At 42.5% G+C, this 25649-nt stretch overlaps 2 protein-coding genes across 3 annotated transcripts in view; one reads left to right on the top strand and one right to left on the bottom strand.

The window, feature by feature from the left end:
* The window catches only part of SLC25A21 (solute carrier family 25 member 21), a 511294-nt gene extending 506354 nt beyond the window's left edge, over positions 1-4940 (top strand). The window contains exons 10-11 of one of the 2 annotated variants that reach the window (XM_030813695.1): positions 2161-2218; positions 4377-4940. In XM_030813695.1, the coding sequence (XP_030669555.1) occupies positions 2161-2218; position 4377 (59 nt within the window). In that variant the 3' untranslated portion in view covers positions 4378-4940. Of the gene's footprint in view, positions 1-2160 lie in introns of both variants that reach the window. The other variant, XM_030813699.1, reaches the window with a different exon arrangement.
* Positions 4941-5053: 113 nt separating this feature from the next.
* On the bottom strand, positions 5054-25315 carry PAX9 (paired box 9). The gene is made up of 5 exons (XM_030813683.1): positions 24981-25315; positions 20812-21208; positions 19383-20009; positions 16331-16470; positions 5054-6670 (listed from the first exon to the last, which is right to left on the bottom strand). The coding sequence occupies exons 2-5, from the start codon at positions 20813-20815 to the stop codon at positions 6416-6418; spliced, it is 1026 nt and encodes a 341-aa protein (XP_030669543.1). The 5' UTR covers positions 20816-21208; positions 24981-25315; the 3' UTR covers positions 5054-6415.
* Positions 25316-25649: the final 334 nt, after the last annotated feature.

Below are 25649 nucleotides of genomic sequence, written 5' to 3'. Positions count from 1 at the left end.
AGAGTCTGTAAATTGAAGCTGGTGAACAGCTCACACTTTCATATATTTAGGAAACACTTCCACAATTCCCAACCCATCTATCCCAATCTTTATAGGCCTTTACACATGGATTTTGTTTCATATTTGGGATTCAGACCTACCTTCCGTTAGTCATTGGCCCATGTGTAAAAGCTAACCCAGTAATAGAACGTGGGGAATTTTGTGCATCTCTCCCAGTAGGTGGTGTTTTTCCTTCACCACAGAGTACAAACCTGCTAGTAGACCTAATATGAGAGGAAATCACAGCACCAGCCCTAAACCAACATTCTCAGAAAGGGATGGGCCTAAAAAGGGTGGTGACAAGGGAGAGGTTAGTTAAAATGGTAATTGACTGGAACCTTCATCCAAAACTCTTAAATAATCTGACCCCAAGTTTTGTTAGAGGCTTGCAAATGTTTGGTTGCCTTTTTAAATGCTTTGCATGAGGGGTCCTGAGTTGCTGTGGTGTTGGACTCAAAGGAAAGGGTTCTTGTGAACTGACTGTCCAGGCTAAGCCAAACTGTGAATATCTGGAAACCACTCAGAGACCTGCCCTCCACTTCATTCCAAATATGTGCATCCCAGCAACTTCAAAGCAAAGAAACCTAGAAATAAAAGTACCACTGAGTTAAAGACTAAGACTTTTGAATGAAGGGTGAAATTTTTTTCTTTAAAGAATGAGAGAGGAAAAAAAAAAAAGAATGAGAGAGAGACAGTAAAAAAAGAAAAGAAAGGTGAGCCTGGAATTTTTGTTCTTTGTTCTGGAGAAGCATTCAGCATTTTTACAATAGCCTTAGCAGCTCAGTGTGGCTAACAATCAGGTACCTTCCATGAAAGAATATTGAAGTCTGTGATTTAAACTTCAACTATTACTAGGCCAAAAACTAACCCAACTCTGCATATTCTTGTCTTACATTGTGAATGGTTAATAAGAGTAAGTGCAGCGATTACCTACATATTAATGACCCTCTGTAGTGCAGCTCTTTTTGTTTGCCAGAGCTCCAAGAGGCCTAGAGCAGCTGAGAGGGGACTAATAGAGTATCTTCAGGGGTTAAAAATGAAAATTACAGGCAGATAATTATCTTTGGTATATGGTTACACAAACATGTGCAACCTGTAGATTTAAAAAAAAAAGTATATGGCAGTGTGTTCAAAATAACTAAGACCCAAATCAAGTTCTATTTCTTTCCATCAGAAGTCAATCTTCTATTCATGCAGCCAAGTCTTCTCTAAGTTGTGTTCAGGATATTTGTCCAAATTTTGATTTTGTAATGTTTTTCACACAGTTAGACATAAAAGGATAAAAAGAGATTATCCTGAAGGGCACAGGACACATGCTATTTACTGCATCAAATAGAACATAAAATGATCCATGTACAAATGCTTCTCCCAGTGGCTAGGTATTCAGCAGCCTCAGTGCCTGCTTTTCTGTACCACATTCCTGTTGACATAATACAGAGCATGCCTCTTCACAGACAGTTATGTAGCTCTTTTCTTCCAAGACAAATGGTGGTCTCATGCCATCCAACCCCCACTACCAAATTTTCAAGTTCAAATCCATATACAACCGAAGCAGATAAAAGGAATGAAGATGAGCTTTCAACCTCCTTTTGTTAGGTTTTGCAATGCGGATTTTTTAAATATTCAGAATCTAATTTCCACATTGCAATGCAGTTTGAAAGCTGTGACAGAAAACTAGACTCATCCATCAAGCACCATCTTAGAGATTTTCTTCTTGAATGCAATTAAGACTGCTAATTATAGACTGAAAAAGATAAATCTTTTGCCTACACATGAAGAATCTGAAGGTTTCTGTTCGCAAGAAAGCCACATGCCCTTACATGACTAAATATGCCTATATTTATTTACTTTTAAAAATTAAAAGTGCTTGAAAAAGAATCTGATGACAAATGATGAAAGTTGCAAAAACTCATGGGGAAAAATGTATCTGGAGACTCAAGATGGTCTTGATTTTATCCTGAGAATTTTCCACAGTAGTTTATATCTTTGTATTGAAGCTCCAGAGCTGTTGATTCCGAACAGCCTCTGCCTGACAGGCTGTGCGAGACATCATGGATTCAGTGGGAAAGCCAGTGCTATTCCAGAGGATTTGCAATAAAAAACAGCTCTTTTCTTTTCTAGGTGGTGCAGTGATGCTGCTGGTTTATGAATACACCTATTCATGGCTTCAGGAGAACTGGTGATTGCCTAGGAAGTGTTTTTCCCCCTTGAGATAATGGATATTTGCTATGCAGCACCATGAAGAAGACAGACTATCGATTGGCCAGGTGTATAATTATGAAGGAGAAAACTGTTCAAGAACAATATCTATTTTAATACTTTAAAAAATATCTATAGGCAACTTGAGATTATAGTTTTGACTGTATAAATAAAACTGTGAGAAGGAAAAATAATATGAAACAATGAGGTATTTAAAGTGAATACAGAAAAATAGCATAGAAATCATATATTTCATAAAATAAATAGAAACTTTGTCTCCTATGTTCCTCTTCAATGCTTCACAATGAAAATTCATTGTATTGATCAGTATTTTTCCTAAAAGGTCTAGAAATGCTTAAACTATTGAAAATAAATCAAATTATTCAAAGACTGAGTTAAAAAAAAGTTAAGCCAAAATGTAAGCAGTTTTCATAATGAATTAAATATTCCATAAATAATATTTAAAGAGCACAAGAAAAAATTTTTTAAATGCACCAAAATGACCTTTTAAGAATGTTTAATTTTATGAATACTATGTTAAAATGTAAATCTGCTGGTTTTCTTTAGGAACTATGCACATATCAGCTCTATTTTCCTACATCTACTTTATATCTCATATTGCTGTAAGATAGTAAACAGGTATTTTAAAACATTGTTTAAAACAGAATGTTAAAACACTGTTGTTTAAGCATGTTTAAATCATGATATCCCAAATCTCTTCTAACAAGTAGGAAACATGAAATAAAATTTACTTTCCTCCACATAGTTCTCTTTGAAGACAGGTTTTGTTGATGAGATATTTTCATGTTAAATCACAAATTGGAAACACCTTTGAACCCATTTGTCAGCCTTCAGTATTTGCATCCAAATAACTTTGTTCGGCATGCCTACCTGTGCCTTTTTTAGGAAGAATGTGTAGAACAGAACTGCATTTTCAGGTTACTAGTTTTAAACGACAACTTCAGGTGGGAAGTCAGCTGTCTGCAGTATTAAAACATGTATGATGAAGGGGAAATGTTCTGAAAAAGAAATACATTTAACATTTCTAAGGATTACTATACTAACATGTACCAACCTTGGTCTTGATGTAACCAAACTTGATTTTATATCTGCATCCAGAGATGATGCTGATTCAGTAAAGTCAACAAGAATAACTGAAAGTCCATATGACACTTGTCCTAAGTTACTACTGTGGGCTATTTCTACTATGGGGCTTTTTCACTAAAGCATTTTGAAAATAAAAAGTAAAAGATAACATGGTAATTATTACTTTTTATTAATTTAGAGCATTTGAAGTATAAAAATAAAAGGCTTTTGACATACTGTATATACATATATAGCCTTCTGTTGTACATCCTTTCCAACGTGTTTTTTAAAATTTATATCTCAGTCCAATATTCAATAAAAGGGTCATTAAAAACAAAACAAAATTGTTAAAAAAGAGAAATAAGAATGTGTCTCTGTTGCACAAGTGCATTCTATCCTTGCAGGTAATATTCTTACATCCGATGAGAGCACTGCCTGCATAGAGGCCATGAAATTGAACCTTTAACCTCTCCATGTGCATCAGATAGAAAAGGATTTCTGAAGAGTGCATTTGCCAGTTTAAAAGCAACACTTTTACCATCTATGAGATAGAGGACATATGTCAACATTAACCAATAATAATAATCTTTAAAAGTTAACCCTTTAATCCATCCTATTTTCCTTCTCGTATTTTAAATAGTGGCTTTAAATCATAATTTTCTTTGAATAGCAAATTGTATCTGTTATCTTTTAAAAATTACTCCATGTGAATTCACTGTTAAGACCTAGAGGGAGAAAAGGGAACTTCGATACCATTAATATTAGATTTTTTAAAATATAAGAACCAGAAAAAAATTATAAATAGCACAATAACAAGAGATTTCTTAATTTAGATAAAGAAAATAACATTATTTGCATTTCCACACAAGCAATTAATATTTTTTAAAGCCCCCTAACAGCCACCTAAAAACATTTGATAAAGAATAGTTCTGTACCTTACATCAGTTTTTCAGATGACAGGAGAGTCCCTGTATGGTATGGTTTTAAAGTCTCCACCAAAATAATGGATTGGATCTTTGTTCCATTCAGTTTATAGTCTATTTTCTCACCAGACTGGGAACTCCAGATGTCAATGGGAGTTTTACAAGATCAAAGGAAGACTATGGCCCTGAGAGTTCATCTGCTCCTTCTGCTTATTCTTCTCCTGAAGTTATAATCCTCTATTTGTAGCACTGAATTTCGGTTGCTTTAGAAATAAATGCAGTTCAAAGCTCTCTATAAGATATCTGCTGTTTGAAAAAAGCAGTCACTCTAACATAACTTGTGTGTCAGAAATCTTCTTACTGTTTACATCCTAGTGATTTGAAAACCTAACTAATCTAGCCATCTGAGTTTTAAATGAAGCCATGAAACCAATGTGGTGGAACCGCATTGCCATGTAGACTGTGCACAGCACAGATGGGAAGAAATTAAAATCACCTAGGGAATACATCTTCAACATCCATATCCAGTGAGGTGCTCTTTTAGTTATTGCACAGAATTAGTACCAAAAAACCCTCAATATATTAATTTTCCAACAGCTGAATTGTACCAATGTCCTAAAAACATATTTTTAAGCCTATATTGCCAAACAGGAAGAACTTCCTAAACAGAAGGGATTAAAAACTGTAGAATTTTGCCCCAGAAAATCAATTGTTTTAAAATACAACACATACTCACATGCTCACACACACACATACTCCACAACTGTTATTAACATTAAAGTGAAAAATAAATTGGTCTAGAAAAGTTTATGAGTTAAACTGTGTCCTGTAATTTCAGAAATGAATAAAGGGAATTTGTCAAAATTAAATAACATTGTATTTCTAGTACCACCACCAGTTTACCTACATGCGAATTATGCTTCTGTACAACAATGTAAACTTCACAGCAAGCCATTGTTACATTCATTAGAGCAGAATTTTCCATTTTCTTTAAATTACAACATAATTTGGGGCTGAGATTGCTGAACACACAGGTAAGCCAACAATAATAGTACAATTTAGTTTCACAGTGGTTTTCTCAACACAAAGTTCATTTTAAGTGTCTTTGCAAAACATTTCACATTAAACTTAAGTTTCTAAGTGACTTCCTTTAGAGCTTTCTTGTTCAGATATTTTCCACCCTCTTGTCTTTATATGCTTGGCATGTGTGTTGTTTGATTAGGTACAAAATGGGAGACTGGCTTGTTTTATCTGTTTTTCGTGTCCTCTGCTGTAGAAAGAAAGTGTCCTTCATGAGATGTTGAAGCCTTCACTGCATACACAAAATTTGGGGGCAAGTCCAGGTCCAGGAGCCCGAGCAGCCCACCACCAAACAGAGACAAAGACGTTGCCAGAAAGTCACCTTTGCAAAAAAGAAAGAAAAAAATAGAGAGGAGGTGGGGCTGGGGGGGAGGGGAATATCTTATGGAATGAAGACACAAATGCACCATCCAGAGTCCATATTTACAAACTAATAGAAAATATAAACATTATTGTATTTGGAACGAAGTCAAAACACCAGGGAGAGCTAGATTCAGATATTGCTTGGGTTCTACATATATTTTTCAACAAAATAGGTCACGTCTTAAAGATAAACAAAGGATCACTCCAACAAGTCACTTATTGATTTGTTTCTTAATGATGAATTAAAGCTTACTTGGTTACCATATTTGATTAGAGGGTGTAGCATAATTTTTTCTATAAGTATTTTCCTTTATTGATTTTGCAAAATCTCAACAATTGCACATTTCAAAAGTTCAGGTTGATTTAGAATAAATATACACATGTGGTTTTACCAAAGACTAGTTTGTAAAGTTCCTTAAACCCTTTGAGGGGTGTAGGTTTCTTTGCTATGTTAAGACAGTTTGTGGGCAACACAAATGTCTCATTCAATGCTTATCGTTCCTCTTGTTTTTAAATCCTAAAATCATGTCAGTTTTTCTGCAAGAGAAAAGTTATGGCAAGAAATATGTAAGTGTCATCAGCACAAAGGATGTGAGTCCGTACAGCCAGCTTTCAAGGCAGGAGGGCTGGAGGGCAGGAGGGGTGGGATGTGAGACCTGGGAATTGGGGTAGGAGGTGCTGAGACAGGGAGACCCGGGTGAAGCTGCTGGAGACGGAATTTCCCATCAGAGCGCAGAAGCCGTGACAGAATGACTACCTTCTCTGGCTGCCTGCATTCCCTTGAACGCCAGCGATGCGGGAATGTCACAGTTGTGGGGAGACAATGGGGTGCTGCCAGCATGTTGCCACCCATGTCCAGCAACATAACCAGAAGGAGCAGCGCTGTAGGTCATGTAAGGTGACACTTGGGCTGGGGTAGGGTAAGGAGCCATGCTGGATGCTGACACGAAACTGCCCACAGCTGGGAGACCATTTGGTGCCTGAGAGGAGTAGAAAAGAAGTGAAAAATAATCACATTACAGGAGTGAACATTTCACACGTTCTTAGAAAGAAGCAGAGCTTAAGTCTGAGTAAGCCAGCAATGCTCTGACTCTACTCTCTGACTTTTTTTAAAAAATTGAGCTTTATTATATTCTAAAGACATTCACAATCTTGCCACTTACACAAACATAATGGCAAGATGTTATTCTTTCCACAAACATTTAGAGAAAGCTGCAACCAGAAAATTCATAGTATTTGCTTGTGCCACTTGGAAGTACAGGAAGGAGGTGCAGGGTGAGGAAAGAATTAATGGCAATTAAATACTCTTAGAATCTATTCGGCTGTCCTCATTGCCTTTGTCAACCTTCCTGGGACTTGGGTTTTGTTTGGCTCTTTTGTTGAGGCACTGGTGACAGGCCTGGTTGGTATAACTTTCATTTTCAGTAAAGAAGGGCACAGACTGCAGGCTGTCATGTTAGAAACGCACAACAAACACTACCTTCGTTAAAGAAAATATAGACCATATTTTAAGAGATCATATTGAAAATGCCCGTTGGACAAAGGACATACAAAAATCAGGCACTTTGTCTTGCAAGGATTTTTAAATGCATATTGCAGGTACCTTTTCCAGGACTGTTTTATCACAAAGGAAACTGTCTTTCCCCATATAAAAGAAATGCATATGCCTGGTTTTGAAATTTTCCAATTTGCTTGCAAAGTTTTTGGGTCCTGTGATGTGAGTTTTTAAAAGCCACGTGGATAAATCTCTTGAAGTGAATTTAGAAATTAAAATCTTTGTTTGCAAACACAACGCAGCAGTCCTGGCAGGCGAGCCTGCCTAGAAACCAGTGCTCTCTTGGCATCCAATGAATTATTGTTGGTATCGTTACCATTAACAACACTAAAAACACCCTGATTTTTAATCCTGATTCTGGCATGAACACTGGGCATCTTTCTCCAAGTAGTCTAATTTTTTCCCCTCAATTTTTATACTCTTTAGAAATAAAGCCTAGATCCTGTGTCCTGATAGTGACATGAATGAATTACCATTTCAACATATTTCCTAGTGAAAATATAATGTAAATACTAGAATTTTATTAGGAAAATTGATTTAATCCTTAGAATTAAGTTAATCAGGTGTATGTTAGCTAGGTACTTTTTCCCGTTCAATTGCAACACAGGAATTACTTTCTAATTTAATTTATTTGGGCCATTGTTTTCACTTCTACATCTATAGAATGCAAAGGTGGGGTCTCAAAAACTATTTTCTCAGTGCAGAGTAAATGAATATGTACATGGAATAGCATATATACATGGGTATGACAACATTACTCATGCATTTCTGACAAAAAAAGAAAAATATTAGAGGGGTTAGCCTTGTGTCTATGCTCTGTAAGAAAAAACACCTCATGTTGTGTTTTTCAATGTTGGTTCTTTGAAAATAGGGAAAGAGAAAGGATGCTAAAGTTTCTTAAGTGTGTCCTATTTCCCAGGCACCAAGAAATATCCAACATATTTTACTGAATAATGAGGATTAATGAATTATATAATTCATTATAAATGATTGAGTTTATCATGATTACAAGATAGTATGTCACAAATACAACACAATGTTCAACTGAAATTAAAGTGTATTTTAAGAGTCTCAGAGAATGATGCTGCTGCATTTTTTTAATCAAGAAACTACCGCACATAACTGTTGAATACAAATGAAATCTTATCCTCTTTTTATACAAGGATATAGATTAAGAGGTTTAGCCGTGTACCCTCAACCAATTGGCAAGTCAGTGGCCATGTGTTAAAAGAATTTATCACCCCTGCCCAATGCAGGGTCCTCTGTAGCATATCATACTGTTTTTCCTGAACACTGAAAAGATAGATGCAATTTAATTTAAAACTAGTGCATCTTTTGAGATAACATCTGGTAACAAATTCTTTTCTCTCCTAGAACATGATTCTCATTGTTAGATCCTCAACTATTTCTTAGCTTCTAAAAAAAAAACAGTTTCTTCCACTTTTTGAGAATGGCTGATTATGTCTCAAAGGAGACACACTTTAAGGCGCTCAGGAGATGGGTATCAAGATAGAGAACTATCAAATTACAGGGGAAAAAATCTAGTTTTGCATAGAGATTATAGTTTTAATCATTTTTATTTAGAATTGTCCCAATAATCTATGATAAATGAGTTTGGAAAGAAATAAATCCAATTCAGTTATGGAAAGGTGTTCACATCTCTATGTGGTGTTAACTAATATTTTCATTTCCAGCATTGACTAATATTTTATACTACTGATGCCAATGTGAAGTAAGAAAAATGAAATAAGAATGCTAACATTAAAATTACTTCTAAAATAATAAAAATCTTTGGCCAACATCATATAGGGACATAAGGTTTAAAAATGTAATATTATACAGTGTTCTAGTTAGCAGAACATAACTGCTGGTGAGTTCCATTTTTCATCACAGCTAAATTTTCCCTACCCATTCTTTTTTCTTTGTATTTTATCTATCATTCAAAATTACAGCTCTCTCTGAAATCCTTGCTTAGTCATCTTCCCTTTTCTTACACCTTTGCCCTTGGAACTCTTGCTCATTGATCTGCCCCATTTGCTTGGATTCTTGAGTTGTTTTGTTGCAATGTCTATGGTCCCCTTATATGGACCCACTTCTTTTTGCCCAGAGATGTTCCCCCAGGAAGATTGCCCTCAGAGACATGCTGCATTGAACTTTTATCTTAGATAATGTTCCTGGAATTTAAGGGTAGGCAGGACATTGGATTTAGGCCTGTATTACCTTCTAGCGCCCTATTTATTCCATGATTACATTCATTTATCAAGTGTAAAAAAAGAGCAAATTTTTCCATATTTGTCCAATTTCTCATACTTAATGCACAAACTTGCTTTATGTCATTATTCTTAGTACTAAATATTTCAAAGTTCTCTTAAATCCACAATATTTATTTAGTATCATTTTAGTGATGCAATCCCTTTGTACTGCAGAAAGACAGGGTAGGAAGAGAAGCTCGGAGATGGTTGATTTCATCTCATAGAAAAAGGCAGCCAGGCACGGTGGCTCATGCCTGTAATCCCAGCACTTTGGCAGGCTGAGGCGGGAGGATTGCCTGAGGTCAGGAGTTCAAGACCAGCCTGGCCAACATAGTGAAACCCCGTCTCTACTAAAAACACAAAAATTAGCCGGGCATGGTGGCAGGTGCCTGTAATCCCAGCTACTTGGGAGTCTGAGGCAGGAGAATTGCTTGAACCCGGGAGTCGGAAGTTGCAGTGAGCCGAGATTGCATCATTGCACTCCACCCTGGGCAACAAGAGTGAGACTTCATCACACAAAAAAATAAATAAATAAAAATAAATAAATAAATAAATAAATAAACAAATAAATAAATAAAGGCAGAAAGAAAGAAAAAAGAAAAAGGCAAGGAGAGGCTAAAATGTTTGCTTAAAAAAAAACAAAACAGAAATCTTTAAACTTAAACAGTATAAAAATAGCCCTTAGTTTTTCTCTCAGGTTAAATTATGACCTAGCTTGAGGGTCTGGAGAGTTTTGTCTTAATTTTACTTTTTCCTTTTGAAGTTCAGATTTATAAATTTAGAAAAAAAAGGGCAAGTAAATGTGCTTTAAAATTTACCTGCCTCCTGCCACCTTCATTATTTATTCATTTTAGTGACTCAATAAACACATGAATTTTCTCACTATTAATTTTGACACATAACATAAGTAAAAGATGTAAATCTCTACTGGGTCAAGTAATTGTTATTTATGAAGCAATCACTGAAAGAGTAAAATTTTCCACCGCAAAGGAAAACAACTACAGGTAGCATTGATGTTTGTTTATTCTTTCCAGTAAAAGAGTACATGACTTAAACGTCCCAAATCGGTTTAACGTTTTCAGTGAAGGGCATGTAATTAATCTGAAAAGCTAGTCAGGCCAAGTAGAGACTACCAAATGTACACTATAAATATAGTGGGAGCAAACATGCTAAATTACTCTATTTAATTGGATTGTAAATATGATTTATAAATCAACCAACATATGGAATCCCCAGGGAAGAGTAAACAAATTTTCCAAATGAAACCCCAGCAATGGGCATGTAATGGAAATCTCATTTTTGAAAATGACTTTACCTAAAGATTCCATAAATAAGACTTCAATCCATCAACTGCTTTCTCATGTGGATCTTCCACGAAAGGCATGAGAATTCTTTCCCCTGAAAGAACTGTGCAAAGGTGCTCTCTATAGCAAACTATCTTCTACCTAAATTTGAGAAGGAGATTTACTAATACAAAGCAAGACTAAATTGCATACCCTAGAAAAAGTAAGTTACTGCTTTGTTTTAATACTTTTAGGAAAAGACCAACTTCATCACACTGACATTAAAGGAAATAGTCTAGAAAAAAATATATAAGATGCAATGTAGTTCTTCTAGTTAAGGTTATCACAAGAATGAAAGTACAAGTTTTAATTTCATTTGTTCCGAATGTTCAAAATACAGATTTACCAGTTTTTTTAAAGGAATTTTAGTGAATATATTGAGGAACCGTATTGGCAGAGGGCTAGATTGTAAACTGAGGACAGGGACTTGCCTTAATCATCTTGTATCCCCACAAAACAGGATACATCATAAGCATTCCACAACCATATGTATACTTAAGTTAGTGTAGGTTTGTGAAAGCAAAAGATGTGACACTGTGGCTTCAAAAACAAAGCAAAAAGGTAGGCACCATTTATCGCAAAACAAGCATTACACTTTAAGCAAGCAATATGAATAAAGCTGTTGAAAAAAGTAAACAGAAGTTCTAACCTAGCCATTTATTATTTGATTTATGGTTATTCCATTCATCCTCCCTCCTCCAAGTAAATGAAAATACATGAGTATCAAAACACTTGTGACCACCATAAAACTGGTATGGTAAATGTCTGGCAATTAGAGGTTATAGACTATTATTCAAATTCTGGGAATTGTCTACTCAACATTTTTTATCGTGAAGATAAATGCAAATAACAGTGCCAGGTCCTCTGCCCACAATCTGCTTTCACTTGTCAGTTCAATCTGGTCCTCCTCTTATGATAAAATGAATTTACCTTGGCTTTACAATAAAGTAGATTTAGCCACAAATAGAGATGTGCTTCACCTAGAATTTCAACCTTGATATCATAAGCAAGAAAAAGTTTTGGATCTGAAAATAAACAAGATTTTCTCTTTTTTGGTGAGCTCATTTTTCTGTCATTCTTCCATTTTTAATTCATTATGCAATGACCTAGTAAAACATACCCGACAAAATGAAATGATGATTATAAATATGGTTTCAACATTCATCCAACAAGATCTTAATTACGCTTACTTATCATATTGTAGATCTAAATGTTTCTAAGAAATGGAAAGCCGCTATTTAAGAGCTTTTCTAAATTTTATAATTTTCCAAAATATTATTAAAATTGACATGGCCTTGAAAAATTTTCAATTACCTTTCCCTGCTATTTTATACAACACATTTTACTGATATATGATCATTAATTTTATTTTGAAATACTACTGGTTAAAATGTAACCAGGTCAAAGGATGTTTTTCATAACAGATAACATTATGAATTTCAAAGACATTCTGCTGGCATTTGCCTAAGATTTCATTGTCTATAAATCATAAATTATTTACAAAAATTAACTTGAATATGAAGAAAAATTTAGTGCAATATGATTTATATCTTCCTGAGAACAGTATGTCCGCAAGGACAGCCAGTTTTTAAAATAATACACTAGAAAATCACATTCAGGATTCTAGAAGACTATCTTCACTTCAAATGCATGTACAAGTAGATGCTTCATAAGAATTTCAGATTATATCTTTAAATTCAACTATTTTCACAACTTAATTCTGAACTTTTAAAAAGTTCAAGTATTTATAGACTATTCTCTATTTCTGACATCTCAATTTTTAGCTAGTGTTATATTAAACTTGCCAAATTAATATCTGCAACCGCAAAATGAAGATACCCAAAGCTTATAAATCTGTCACTCCAATTACTTTAGAGTATCAGATATGCAACGTATTTTTCATGAGAAAGTATGACCATTTGTAGAAAATTTTTCAAGAACTATACAATTATTTATATATAGTTTGAATAAAATTGAGGCATTAATTCACGAAATACTTCCTAAAAGGGCAAATGTATTCCAGCCCCTATGACTCTCTATATAAGGTTTTTTGGCCATTCCATTTTTATTCCATTGGAGTTTTATGCTTTCAACAGAAGAGAACTGGCCATCAGGAAGCAGAGAACATTGTTGCCATTCAGAAGTTAATGGAATTAAGTACTTCTAGCCCCAATATTAACTGTGGGTATGAAAAAGCCAAAATAAATATTCTATCCTCAGAGACAATAAGGACTTCTGAACGGCACTGCAAAATATTAATTACAATGTAATATTAATATGTAAGACAAGTTGGAATATTCTAAACTGAATTTTCAAAGACAAAAGATAGGTATATGCATAGCTGAAATGTGCATACAGTTTTAATTACTAGGAATCAGGACATCTGTCTTTACAGTTAAAGCTGAAAATAGAAACTCTAGATTATGGTAATCAATAGTATCTATATTCAGTTGCATAGTTTAGCCCTTTGGTAATTCTTCAGATGTCCTCAAGAAAAATATGCTTTAAGCTCTATGATTCTGAATTCTCAATTTCCTTCTTTATATAATAAAGTTAAACTACTATCATATAATATTGCACTATTTAATAACAATCACAAATGCCCTGAAAGTGGGAAAAATTTTAAAGCTTTTTTTTGGCCAAAGACATTCAAGTTTTTGCCCATAATATAAGCAGAGGGAAAAATATGTGTTACCTGAGTTTACATTTTGGTTGAAATATACTGATTCCATTTTGAAAAATAACTTTCAAAAATAAATCTGCCCTTTGAATATTGGTAAGAGAAATGCACACATATGGGCAACACTTTACCTTTGTATGTTTATAAACAAGTATTAGTGTGTAATTTAACCTTACATGAAATCACTGTCTAAAGTTCAAAACTGCTCAGAAAAATGACACGGCTGAACTTGGCACACTTTCAACATTAAGCACTATTTTGATAATTATCAGAGTAGTCACTAATTTATATTATTCTTAGAAACTTTTCAGGTTTAGAAATTTTACATTATTTGAATTATCTAACTACTAAATATATTGCAATGCAGAAGATTAGCATATTGCAATTAAGAACTTTGCAAATGTAAGTTTGATATAAATATTTTTATTCTGAAAAAAATAGCTTATTAAGTATTTAGAGCAATATTTATTTGGTTACTTGTTTTTTTAAATTATATTCTTCTATAAATGTGATAATTTAGTGATTTAAAATATAGTATATAAAACGTAATCTATTTTTAATAATCAGAATATCGATTACTTAAAACTTCAAATTTTTTATTTTAAATAATTTGTCAGTTTAGTTTTGAAGTGTATTATAAACTAAGCATTTCCAAACAAATTTCAGTGTTAGATCTATAATTCAAGGAAGAGAAAATAAAAATAACTGGCCGGCGCGGTGGCTCACGCCTGTAATCCCAGCAGTTTGGCAGGCCGAGGTGGGTGGATCACTAGGTCAGGAGATCAAGACCAGCCAGGCCAACATGGTGAAACCCTGTCTCTACTAAAAACACAAAAATTAGGTGGGTGTGGCGGCGCGTGCCTGTAATCCCAGCTACTCGGGAGGCTGAGGCAGGAGAACCGCTTGAACCTGGGAGGCAGAGGTTGCAATAAGCAGAGACCGCGCCACCGCACTTCAACCTGGCAACAGAGCTGGACTCTGTCTCAAAATAAATAAATAAATAAATAAATAAATAAATAAATAAATAATAAGTATAAAGGTTTTTTTTTTGGATTATGACTGCTTGATATATAAACTGGGTTCATCAATGACATGTGGGAATTAGAAACTTTTTCAACTCTATACTTCACAATGTTATTCCAATAAATGATGACCTAATAAAAAGCACTGAGCGCCTATTCAATGCTTGCTTCTATGGTAGGCGCTTTATACACACTTTCTATTGTTTGTAACAAAATCCCTTGAAGCTTTTTGACTATGGTCTCTCAGAACAAAGTATACTCTGATAAATATTACTTGCTTTTACACTTGTCTCTTTAATTGCCACTTAGAACCACAGGCAATACTTAATAAATGCTTACTATGTGCCACATGGTTGCATTATCTCATTGAATACTCATAACATCTCTGGGTTGGGAGTATCATTTCCCTGTTTTAAAGATGAAGAAATACAGACTCTAAAAAATTAAATATTTTCCTAAGAAGTCGTACAGCCAGAGATCGGAGCTCCTAACCTATTCTCCTATTCTGCCTTTTCTTTGCAAATTACGAATTAAGGGTGGGTCGTTTAGTAAAAGAAAATGACAAACTTCCTTATCATTTCTCATTGACATTCTTTACAGTAGAAACAGACTAAGGAAAAGGGCTCTCTTTCCTTGCTGCTATTTTCTGTGTTATTTGCCATTGGAGAGCCACTAATATGTATTCTGATTCTATTTCAACAAAATAAGAGAGGGAAGAGGAAGTGGACATGGGATTTGTTACAGAAAATGACTAAGATTTTTTTTCAAGTGAGTAAGAGGAACAAATTCCACTTAATTTTAAAAGCTGATTTTGACAGATAAGATAACATTAAAAATTTTAAGTCTTCAAAATAATAAAACGAAAACTGAATAGCTTGAGGCTTTGGAATTGAGTTTGGGATTAAGAAATTTGCAAACCTACTGGGGTCCGCTGGGGAAACCTTACATTGCCTTAAGGTCCGGTTTTTGAGAGTTTTGAACTCTTGACTCCAGGATGGTGATGAATTTAGACTTAAATCTGGGGCTTTTGTTGTGGTGGCTGCTTAGCTTTGCTCAGGGGGAAAATAAAAACACGAGTGTTTTAAATTTTCCTTTGGAGACATGAGGGAGGGACGGAGGGAAAGCAAAATTAAACGGTCCACAGCCAGTCCGTATAATTTGAGGTTTTCTCACTAACTTCCTTGGGAGATTACAATGTGACCTTTAGTCGAGAAAATGGTAGCTTTGTTACGTTTATCTGGGTGCCCCTCTTCGCAGGATTGGCCAAGCGGGTTTGTCCGAGAGCCACGGGAGAGAAAGTCCGAGCGTGAGGACCCCGCAGCCGCCGTCGCACAGTGGGGCCGAGACCCGGGGCGCGCGTTTCGCGGGCGTGAAGGCGCGGCTCCGAGGGCCCAGGGCCGCTCCGCCCGGCCCTTCGGAAGCGCCTTCTTTGGTTAACTCTACCCCCAATGAGAGCCGCCGAAAGGGCTTCGGGAGCCGCCTCCCCAAGCCCCCGGAGGCCGAGAGGCCTGGAGGCGCTTCCCAGAGCCGCGCCCCGGGGAGCTGCCGCCCCAGACCCCCCTCGCCCTGGCGAGCGCTCCCGGCCCCTGGAGGGGGTCGAGGCCCCAGCTCCGCCTTCCAAGGCCCAGGCCTCTGCTTCGCCCCAGTCCACGAAGGATCTGGCTCGTAGCAGCAAAGGGGCGCCAGCCTGGGCTTCTCTCGCGGGAAGCTCAGAAAGGGACCCGAGTGTTCCATCGCCTAAATCCCCGCCGCCACGCGGCCCACCTGGCCGGACCTTCGCCTCCTCACCTGACCGTACTTGGCTTCCTGCTCCAGGGCTCCCTTCTCCAGCCCGTTCACCGCGTGCGGAGCGGCGGCGGGGAAGTTGTTGCGGCCCAGGCTGCTCCACTCCTCCACCTTAGGGCTGTGGTAGGGGGAGCTGTCGCTCACTGCTGGAGAGAAGAGAAGGTGTCAGGCCGGAGGCCCAGCCCGCGCGCCCCACTCTTGAGACGGGACCCAAACCCGCGACGGAGAGCTGGAGGGCTTAGACCTTGGGTCGGCTCCCTGCCCTTGGCCTCCCGAGGGCGCTGGACCCAGCCGCGACCTCCTGTGCTTCCAGCCCAGGGCCTGGTGAAGTTTTACTCGCCTGAGAGCAGGCCTTTCCAAATTCTCCGACCCACGCCTGAGGGAAGATATTTTTTTCTTTTTCAACCGGTTTTTGATTTCCCTCCGCCCCTTCGCTCTCCCAGGGCAAAGGAGTGGAAGAAACCTAAATGGGAGAGGGAACCCTTAAGGCTGCACGTGCCGTTCTCCACCTCCTCATTCTTAACCCAAGGCCGACTGGGGGTTGACAACGATTTGGCAGTGGGGATGGCTGAAAAGAAAGAGAGGAGCGTCTGACCTAAGGGTGCCTGCACTGGTGCTCACTGCACTGTGGGGATCTGGTACTTATGTCAATAGAGAACAAAAAGGCCTGCACAGTCCTTTGCAAACAAATAACTAAATTATTCCCATGATACAGTGCAAAATATACGTGCACAGATTTCTGCTTTGTGTGTGCATAGGGCTCCCCTTGATACTCTACCTCTACACATTACATATGTGATAAATAAATCTTGCAATTACCACTATACATGCCATGGGTGCTAGTGGCAGGGTTTTCCTGAAAGAGTTTAAAATATACGTATACAAGAAAGGGAAAATGAAATAGGTTAAGAAAATGAAAGTAAAATTAAGTGTTAAGGTGTAATGCTATCAGTTATTCTTTCTGTTCTTGGTGGAGATGCAAAGAAAATTGTATGGTGTAAAGTAATGATTATAATACCTGGGGTTGAGAATATTGAATTATTGGCATTTTCAGTGACCAAGTATAGTTTCAAAGAGATATGTGAAAGCTACAAACAATGTATGTTTGTCTTTGGGTCCTATGGGTGGAGGACCGAAGTTTGGCAAAGCCATTGTAACTTGATTTTAAACACTTCCATCTACCACAGTGCTTTAAGAGAGTGAGCATTTTTGTAGAAATGATCATTTTTATAATCACAAATTTGTCACAAACTGGGTTGTTTAAAGCTGGCATCCAAAATCACAACATCTAAAAGGAAAAGTTGCTCCTTTCCATTCTCCAATACTTTCCCAACTGACATTTGCTCTGACGGTAGGATCCCTAGGCAGGAAAAGTTTTCTTTTAAACTCTGTCAGCCTTTTTTTTTTTTTCCACTATGTCTCCTCCTCTACCACCCCCAAGAACTAGATTGAGTCCCATTTGCACCAGGAAACTGTGTTTTGGTCCAGAACTGCCTGTCTATCTTTGCCTTCCCAGACAAAAGGCAGTCGGTGGGCACAAGCCTGAAGTTATCTTAAGAAATTGAGATCCCCCTGTGAGCCCCCATTTCTGCTGATCTCACACTTTCCCATGAACAGGGCCTTCCTTTAAATGTCAGTGAGGTCAGTTTATCCTATAAATCAAGGGCAAACTCTCTCCAACTACGGCTCCAAGTAGCTCCAAATAAGACAAAACTGGGCTCTCGTAAACTTGCAGTCAGAAAACAAGAAGATGAGAAATCAGAGCCCTGCTTTAATTACTTAAAAAGATAATTGTGCCAATGTGGTGGCAACCAAGAAAGGCAGGAAGTAATTAAAGAAACTATTTCCCCCTTTCCTATTTAATTTTTCCTCTACACTTTTAAAACTTTAGGCTGAGAAATTAAGAAAGTGGACTATCTACACATTATTTAAATTCTGCATCTAGGTCATTTAGACTTTCTTTTCTCCCTACCAAGAAAAAAGTTAACGCCTAAAAAAAAAAAAAAACTGAGTAAAAGAAAACAAACTCAGGTCTCCTGCGGAAGCCAGACTGGGCAGGAGGGCTCGGGGAGTCCTTCTGACAACGCAGAAAGGACGCTTAAGACTAGGCAAGGTCAGGGGTGAGAAAGGAAAGGAACAGTGGGGTGGCACTGCTGAAAACATGCAGGAACTAGATAGATATCCACTTGCATTCACGGGGACCCGGGGACCCCAAAGGAAAGTGGCAGGCTCAGGGAAAACTGACAAGAACAGTAAAAGGACAGCATGGAATTGCCTGCATTTTATCTCCATCACTGCAGTGGCTGATGCCACCTCCCTTCCTAAGGTATATACAGCGAAGTCTGTTAAGTTAGAAAGTGAATGGAGGGAGGGAGGGAGGGAGAGAGAGAGAGAAAGAGAATGTGAATATGACTTCGTCTGGGAATGAGTTACATGCAAGTTACTAGCAGTAACTTCGGGACCTCCATTTCCGAGGAAAATGAAGTGAAGCATAAGAATGAAACCAATTAGGTGACATTTGAACTTCCTGCCTGAGCAAATTTGGCCTGATTACCAGAATCGGAGAATACTTCAATTTCCACGGGGTGCTGGACTCCTCCCGGCCGGACTCCTCCCGGCCGTAGTGATCCCCAAGCAAGCTGCTCTGCCCGCAGCGGCGTCTGCAGCCGGCAGCCCCAAGCAGGCTCGGGCCTCCCGGGCTGCGCCCCAAGTCCAGCCCTTGCCGCACTCTCCAAGTGAGCAAGCGGGGCTGAGGCTGCCTCGGCGCGAGAGGCGGGGGAGGGTGGAAAATGCGAACCATGTGTTGGGGATGGGGGGATGTTATGGGTCTGGTAGTTTGAGATGAGGCAGGAGACTGTGTGTGGCAAGGAAACCAGGGGCATGAGTTTCAAGTTAATGAGATCAGGACACCCCCTAGGAAGACTCCTTACGTTTCCAAAGGAAAAAGCCTCAGGTGGTGGGAAAGACAGTGTCCCTGAGGCCGCAGATACTGGGACCTCCGCGAGAGTGCGGGGCAGACGCTGCACATCCACACGCCCAGCCTCTGAGCCCCTACCTTGGTCGGTGATGGAGCGGATGCCCAGGATGTCGGTGACGGAGTGCGAGGAGGGCCAGGTGCGCGGCATGGCCACCGAACCGGGGATGGCAGGCACCCCGGGTGGCGTGGGCACCTTGGCGGCCGCCGCCGTGATAGGGCTGGGGTACGAGTAGATGTGGTTGTAGGGCAGCGCTGGCTGCGGCGTCGGCTGGTGCTGCTTGTATGAGTCGTAATGACCCTGCTGGGCCAAGTTGCCGATCTTGTTGCGCAGAATGCGGCTGATGGAGCTCACCGAGGGCACGTTGTACTTATCGCACACGCCGTCCGCCAGCAGGCGGTCCCGGATCTCCCAGGCGAAGATGCCGGGGTCTCTCTGCTTGTAGGTCCGGATGTGTTTCACCACGGTGGGGGTAGTCACCCGGGGCTTGCTGCCCCCGATGGCTCCTGGCAAGATCGAGCCCGTCTCGTTGTATCGCGCCAGGATCTTGCTGACGCAGCCGTGCGAGACCCGTAGCTGGCGGCTGATGTCACACGGTCGGATGCCCAGTTGGGCCAGTTCCACGATGCGAAGCCGGATGGCGTTGGGCAGCGGCCTCCCGTTCACGAACACTCCTCCCAGCTGGTTTACCTCCCCGAAGGCTGGCTCTGCAAAATGAACACACAGCGCGCAGGGACGCGCACCCGCTGCTTGGGACAGCCGCCTGCCACTGGGCCTCCCTGCGCGTCCGGGGACTGGGCGAACGCACCCGTCCTGTACTAACGACTGGGGCTGTCCCCAAACCATATGGTCCCTGAACACAGCCGAACGGCCCCAAACCGTCACGGTCCAATCGGACCTCCTCCCTCATTACTGCCTTGCCGGAGGCCCCTGCAGCCAAGTAAAGTGATGAGACGCCGGGCCTCTCCGAGCGTTCAAAAGTCTCCCGAAGCAGGAGGAGAAGTCGGTCTTGACGCCTGAACGCGCTCCTTCTCGCCTGCTCCTCACTAAAGTCCTTGAGCCGCTGCCTCTCTCCACCCATCCCATCCCCAGCGTTCCTTCTGGAGACCCGGCCAGTTAAACAAAGTCTAGGGGAAGCTAGAGTGTGTTTTGTTGTTGTTGTTGTTGTTTGTTTTGTTTTGTTTTCCTATTTTGTTTGCATGTGTGCGCGCGTGTGAAACAAAACTTGGTTTGCTACTCGGGCTGCAATTTGCCTCGCTGATGCCACAGCTCCCTTCTCTTAAAATCAGAAAATGGCATCAACAGCCTCCCAGTAGCCAGCGTTCACAGTGAACTGCTGTGCGCCGCTGACCCTTAGCGTGTTCCTACAACTTGTAGGAACACGAGCAAAGTCAATAGAGAACGTGAGCGCTTAGTGGCGCGCGCCCTCGCGCTCCCTCCCTCCCTCCCTTGCCCGCTCGCTCCCTCCCTCCCTTCTCGGCTCTGACGGAGTCCCCCGCCGCCACTCACCCATTGCTCCGAGCAGTACACCAACCCGGCCCCAGTTCCGCACTCCCAGACAGAAACTTTCCGCACCGCCTCAATGGCCCGGCCTGTTTCTATCCCGGCCGACTGCTGGCGCCTCCGCTTCTTCCCAGGAGGAGGAGGCGAGAGGGCAAAAGGAAGAAGTAAAAGGAAGTCCGTGCCCCGATGAAAGAGGCTTGAGTTCTGCATTTCAATCTAAGCAGCAACGTGGGCTGGGCTGAGCAGGGCCGGGCGGCTCCGTCTATCACTCACTGGGGACACGCCCTAAAAGGGGCGGGTCCGAGGGCAAACTGCGTGGTGATTGGTGCGGGTCGGTGAGCGACAGCGCAGTCCAGGAAACTCCTTCCGCTGTCTCTTTCAGGCTGGCTCCCCACCTGGGTGACTAAATACAATGAAAATCGGTATTTGACATCTTCCCAGAAGCGGCACAAAAAGACAGCAAAATCAGGCTGGTAAAATGCTGAATAAACAAATGAAAGCGTTTGGTCTGAATATGAATGACTCGAAGGGAGAAGGGGCCCGAGGAGACCTCCTCCGGGGAACGATAGACTTCTTAGAATTGAAGTTAAGACTATAGGTGGGAGGCGGGCGCCACCGTGCACAGGGGCGAGGGAGTTGTCTTAGCAAAATCTGTCATGCGGGCCTCTGGGGACTGTCAGGAGAGGATCTGTATCACCTGCCGATTCTACCTCACTTCAGTCCATGCCAGGTGGCGAGAGCGCAGGTGTGGGAAGATAGGCCGGCCAGAGAAACCAGGAGGTTGCGGGGAGCCCGAGCCACAGGTGGGGCCACTGGTAAGGCCAGGGAGGTTCCTCCTTCCACCAGCTTCCTGCGGCGGCCCCCCAGTCCAAGTGGACCGGCCAACCACTAGCCACACAGGCTCGAGGCAGGGGCCACGCCGTGTGCGGGGAACTGAACCACAGGCAGCTAACGCTAGCGCACAGCCCCAAGCCGACCGATTGCCAGTGCGTGGGGCACTCACTACGGAGCCCAAGGCTCTGCCACATTCAGCCACTGTCCTGGGCCCCTGGCCCTCGGTGCCAGCGTTCGTGAGGGTTCTCCAAACCAGTGAGCCCTCTCGAAAGAGTTTTGTTTGAATGTAAAAGAGACTTAGCCCCAAGACAGTGGACACCGACGCTGCACATGGATGTAATTCCTTCGTCTTCCATTAAGCTCCCAGAGGCCCTGTGGTTCTGCCTACTTCGAAATTTACACTTTTGTTCACTCTAAGTCTAATCAAAAGTGTACCGTATGCTTTTTTGCAGGCAAAGTTATTAATATTTGCAGTTAGGGTTGTGGAGAATGTGAATCAAAATAATAAACAAGAAGAGAAATATTTTCGTGAATTTGGGAGTTTGTACTGCTTGGGGTCGTGAACTCTGTTACTGCTACTTGACAATCCAGAAGGCTCCTTGTGCACACAGGATTCAGGCTGCTTCCCCAGGGATGTGTGTGGCTCCGGTCTACACCCAGGGAAGCTGACTGGTCCCAGATCTCAGGCCAGTAAGTTGCAAGAACCCAGGAAAAAACTATGATCAGCCATGCTTCTGCAAAGGAACAGATCTCCAGATTCCCACTTCTATGGTTAGGATACACTCTAAATTCAAAATTACCTAACAGAATGGAGGATGTGAAAGGTAAAGATGAACTAAAACACCACTCTTTAGAATCGGAATCTTGGGGAAAATCCCACAACTAGACATACTTGAACTTGTCCCTTTTTGTTGGTTGGTTTCAAATGTTTAAAATCTTCTTGAAGTTTGACTTCATAGCAATTTCACCCTGGTCTGACCCCCAATACCTGTTGGGTGACATCGTGTGGCACCACCTGGCATTTTTACACAAGGAGAGGCTTCGGAAATCTAAAGATTTTAGAAGCAGCAGCTCCTTCTTAAGGATGGTAGATATATTAGTTGAGACTTTGCCGCATCGGAGGGGAGCTTACGACTTTGCCTTAGGCTTGCGGGAGGGAATGAACATGCCTGGCAACTTGATCAAGAAGGAATCCTCCTCCCCTCTCACAGACAGACAGTGAGTATCGACCTCTGCGCCGAATCTGCTCTAATTCCGTGCACCCAGGGAGAATTTGCAGTCTGCAGGGCTGCTAGGCGGGTACAAGGATGTTCGCATACCAACAGGCAAGACCTAATGTCCCGCGGGGGGTCTGGGGACTCTGCGAGAGCTTTAGCAGTTCTGCAGCACCAGCCTAGACTGGTTCAGAAACTGATATGGTTTAGAGCTCTGATTATATGGAGGTAACATACAATTCCCTCTTGTTCCTAACAACTCCTTCAGCTGTCACACATCTCCCCAGTTCTCACATAGGTTCAATGCCATCTCTCCCTTTCCACCTGCTGAACTTGGCTGTGACCATGTGGCCTTAGCTGCTGCGGATCCCCTGGGCGTGCCAAGGGTAGCAACTCACTGGGCAGAGGGCCTGTCCGCAGCTCTGGCGGCTCCCCGCAGGCCCCACTCATGCCGGTGGTTGCAGGTACTGGGTGCTCTTGGCAGTCTCAAGAGCGCAGGAAAAGTCAATTTTAGGTGCTTTGGGCCACTAAGTATCCGCGGCAAGCCGAAGACCCCACTCTGGGAGCAAGGGAAGCCGAAGCTGCAAACAGGGTCAGCGGGATCCCAGCAGAAGAGGGTGATGCTGAAGCCTTCCCGGGGCGCGGGCCGAGTGCTGGGGCGAGGTAGTCAGCGACCCGCTGAGACCGACCGAGAGACGACGGATCTGAGGCAGAGAAAGAGGATGGAGGAAGGAAGAGAGAGAACACTAAGGTCTGGTCAGTCCCGGTGAATATAAGGATGCAGGACTTAGAGAAAGAACAAGCGTCAGCTGGAGTCTGCCCCCTGGTTACTGCTCACTCTGGACCCAGAAGATCACAAAGAGATCGGGAGAATTTCGACTAAAGGGAGAAGTTTAAGACCAAAACCAAAACACAACCAGTAAGGCCTGCAGCTGGCTCAAGCCAGGGAGAAGCCAAAAAGCCTTTCCCTAGCCGCGTCGAGGCCTCCTCCGAGGGGCGACCCGCTCTCTGGATAAATATTTACTCAGCGGGAGACTGGAAGCCAGCCGGGCCGGACAGTGTGAAGGAGGGGGCTACACCGAGTGGGAGGAACCAGTACACTCGGCGCTGGCCGGATCCTGGTGTACACCCGCCCAAGGGGAGCAGGGGCCTGGGACTCGGGGGGCAGCTCGGCCCAGGCGTGTGGCTGGGGAAGCTTTAGACCCCAGCATCGGATCGACCGGACTCCGCCCTGCCCTCGCGGACCCCAGCCAGATGCTGTGAAGTCTCCATAAATCTGTCAGCCGTCCCAGTGCCACGGGCAGTCACCTGCGGCGCCCCCTTCCTGGCACTAGAGCGGCCGGCGGAGAGACGCGGAGAAGCAACAGGAATCTAGCCCGGCAGACTGTACCCGTGGGCTGCCGAGGTCAGACCCAAGCATTACAGGTTGTGCGGAATGCGAGGACCCCTCCCTGTATCCCCAACCTGGACCGACGCCCGGAAGCCTGCTCCTCCAGGTCTACAGGTCAGTGATGACTGCGGATGGGAGGATAGGGCGAGAGTGGGGGGTGCGTATGCGCGGGAGAGAGGCTGTTCTATTCCGAGTTGCAGTTATGGAAGCAGAGCTAGCAGAAAATATTAAGGAGCTGATTCCTCCAACTTGCCCCCTGCTGGAGACAGGATCCCCCCAAGCGAGGCCCAGGCGACGGTGCCTGCCTGTTGTCCACTCGGAGGAGTCGCAGGGATTGTAAGACAGCCAGAGTCCGAGGTCCGGGACTGGGATTTTCACAGTGCATTGACTTCTAGCCGTCTGGGGGCAAATGCAGTAAAGGCAAGACCTTTCAGGGTCAGTTGGAGCCCAGCTTCTCCAGAACTCGGCCCTCTGCTATGTCCCCGTCTTGCAGAGTAAGCGGCCAGCTGAGTTTCCCAGAAACTGCAGCGGCAAGTGACAGCCAGAAGCTCGCCCGGCTCCCAGGGAGTGGGAGGGTCCGCCCTGGACCGCTGGCCTTGCAGGATCTGCGCTGCGGGAGGGGGCGGCGGCCAAAAGGAGCAGTCGCGGGGATTGGGGATGAAGACAGCCCTCAGGGGTCCTCTGCCCAAGGCAGATCCGGGGTGGGAGAGGAGGACCGGAGGCGCCCGCACACTGACCTGCGGCCTGGACTTGGAGGGACTGCGGACGCGCCAGCCCAAGGAGAAGCCGCAAGCGCACCGAGAGGAGCAGAGCGCGGCCGGAAGATGCTCGGAGAATAGCCCCGCAGCCTCTCCACCTTCTCATCAAGGAGCCTCACGGTTCAAGAGTCTCTTCCGCGGCTCCACGAGGTAGCTAGAATGGCAGCGGGTTGGGTCGGGCCCGAGCTCGGAAATGCTACCCGGCGTTCTGCGGGTCCGACAGCGACGCGGCCGGAGCCCTGCGGGAGGTGGGATCAGCCCCACGGGCTGCGAGTGCTCATCGCCCGCTTTCTCCTTGCGAGGGCAGGGGAGGGGCCTGTTGCTGTCTGAAACCCGCTTTTAATTCTCCGCCTGCCTGTTTCCGATCACCCGGGGTTGGTTTTTCTGTTTGCTCCCTCCTTCTATTACAATAAAAACAATCGACATTTCTTTTCAGTTTCCCCATATTAGCGTCACTCAGTAATAGTTCCCCACCCCCCTTACCCCACGCGTTGAAGGCGAGCGGGATTGCTGGTATTCTCGCATTTGGAAGTTTTCCGAGCATATAAGCAAATCCTTCCTAAAGACTTTAAAGTAAAAATAAATAACGGCCCGAGAAATTGCCGTGACCCTAACATTACTTTCTGAACGCAAATTACACCCATTTTT

This window comes from Nomascus leucogenys, chromosome 1a, assembly GCF_006542625.1.
Source record: "Nomascus leucogenys isolate Asia chromosome 1a, Asia_NLE_v1, whole genome shotgun sequence".
In the NCBI taxonomy this organism is placed as follows: domain Eukaryota; kingdom Metazoa; phylum Chordata; class Mammalia; order Primates; family Hylobatidae; genus Nomascus; species Nomascus leucogenys.
This window is presented reverse-complemented; position numbering and strand designations above follow the sequence as displayed.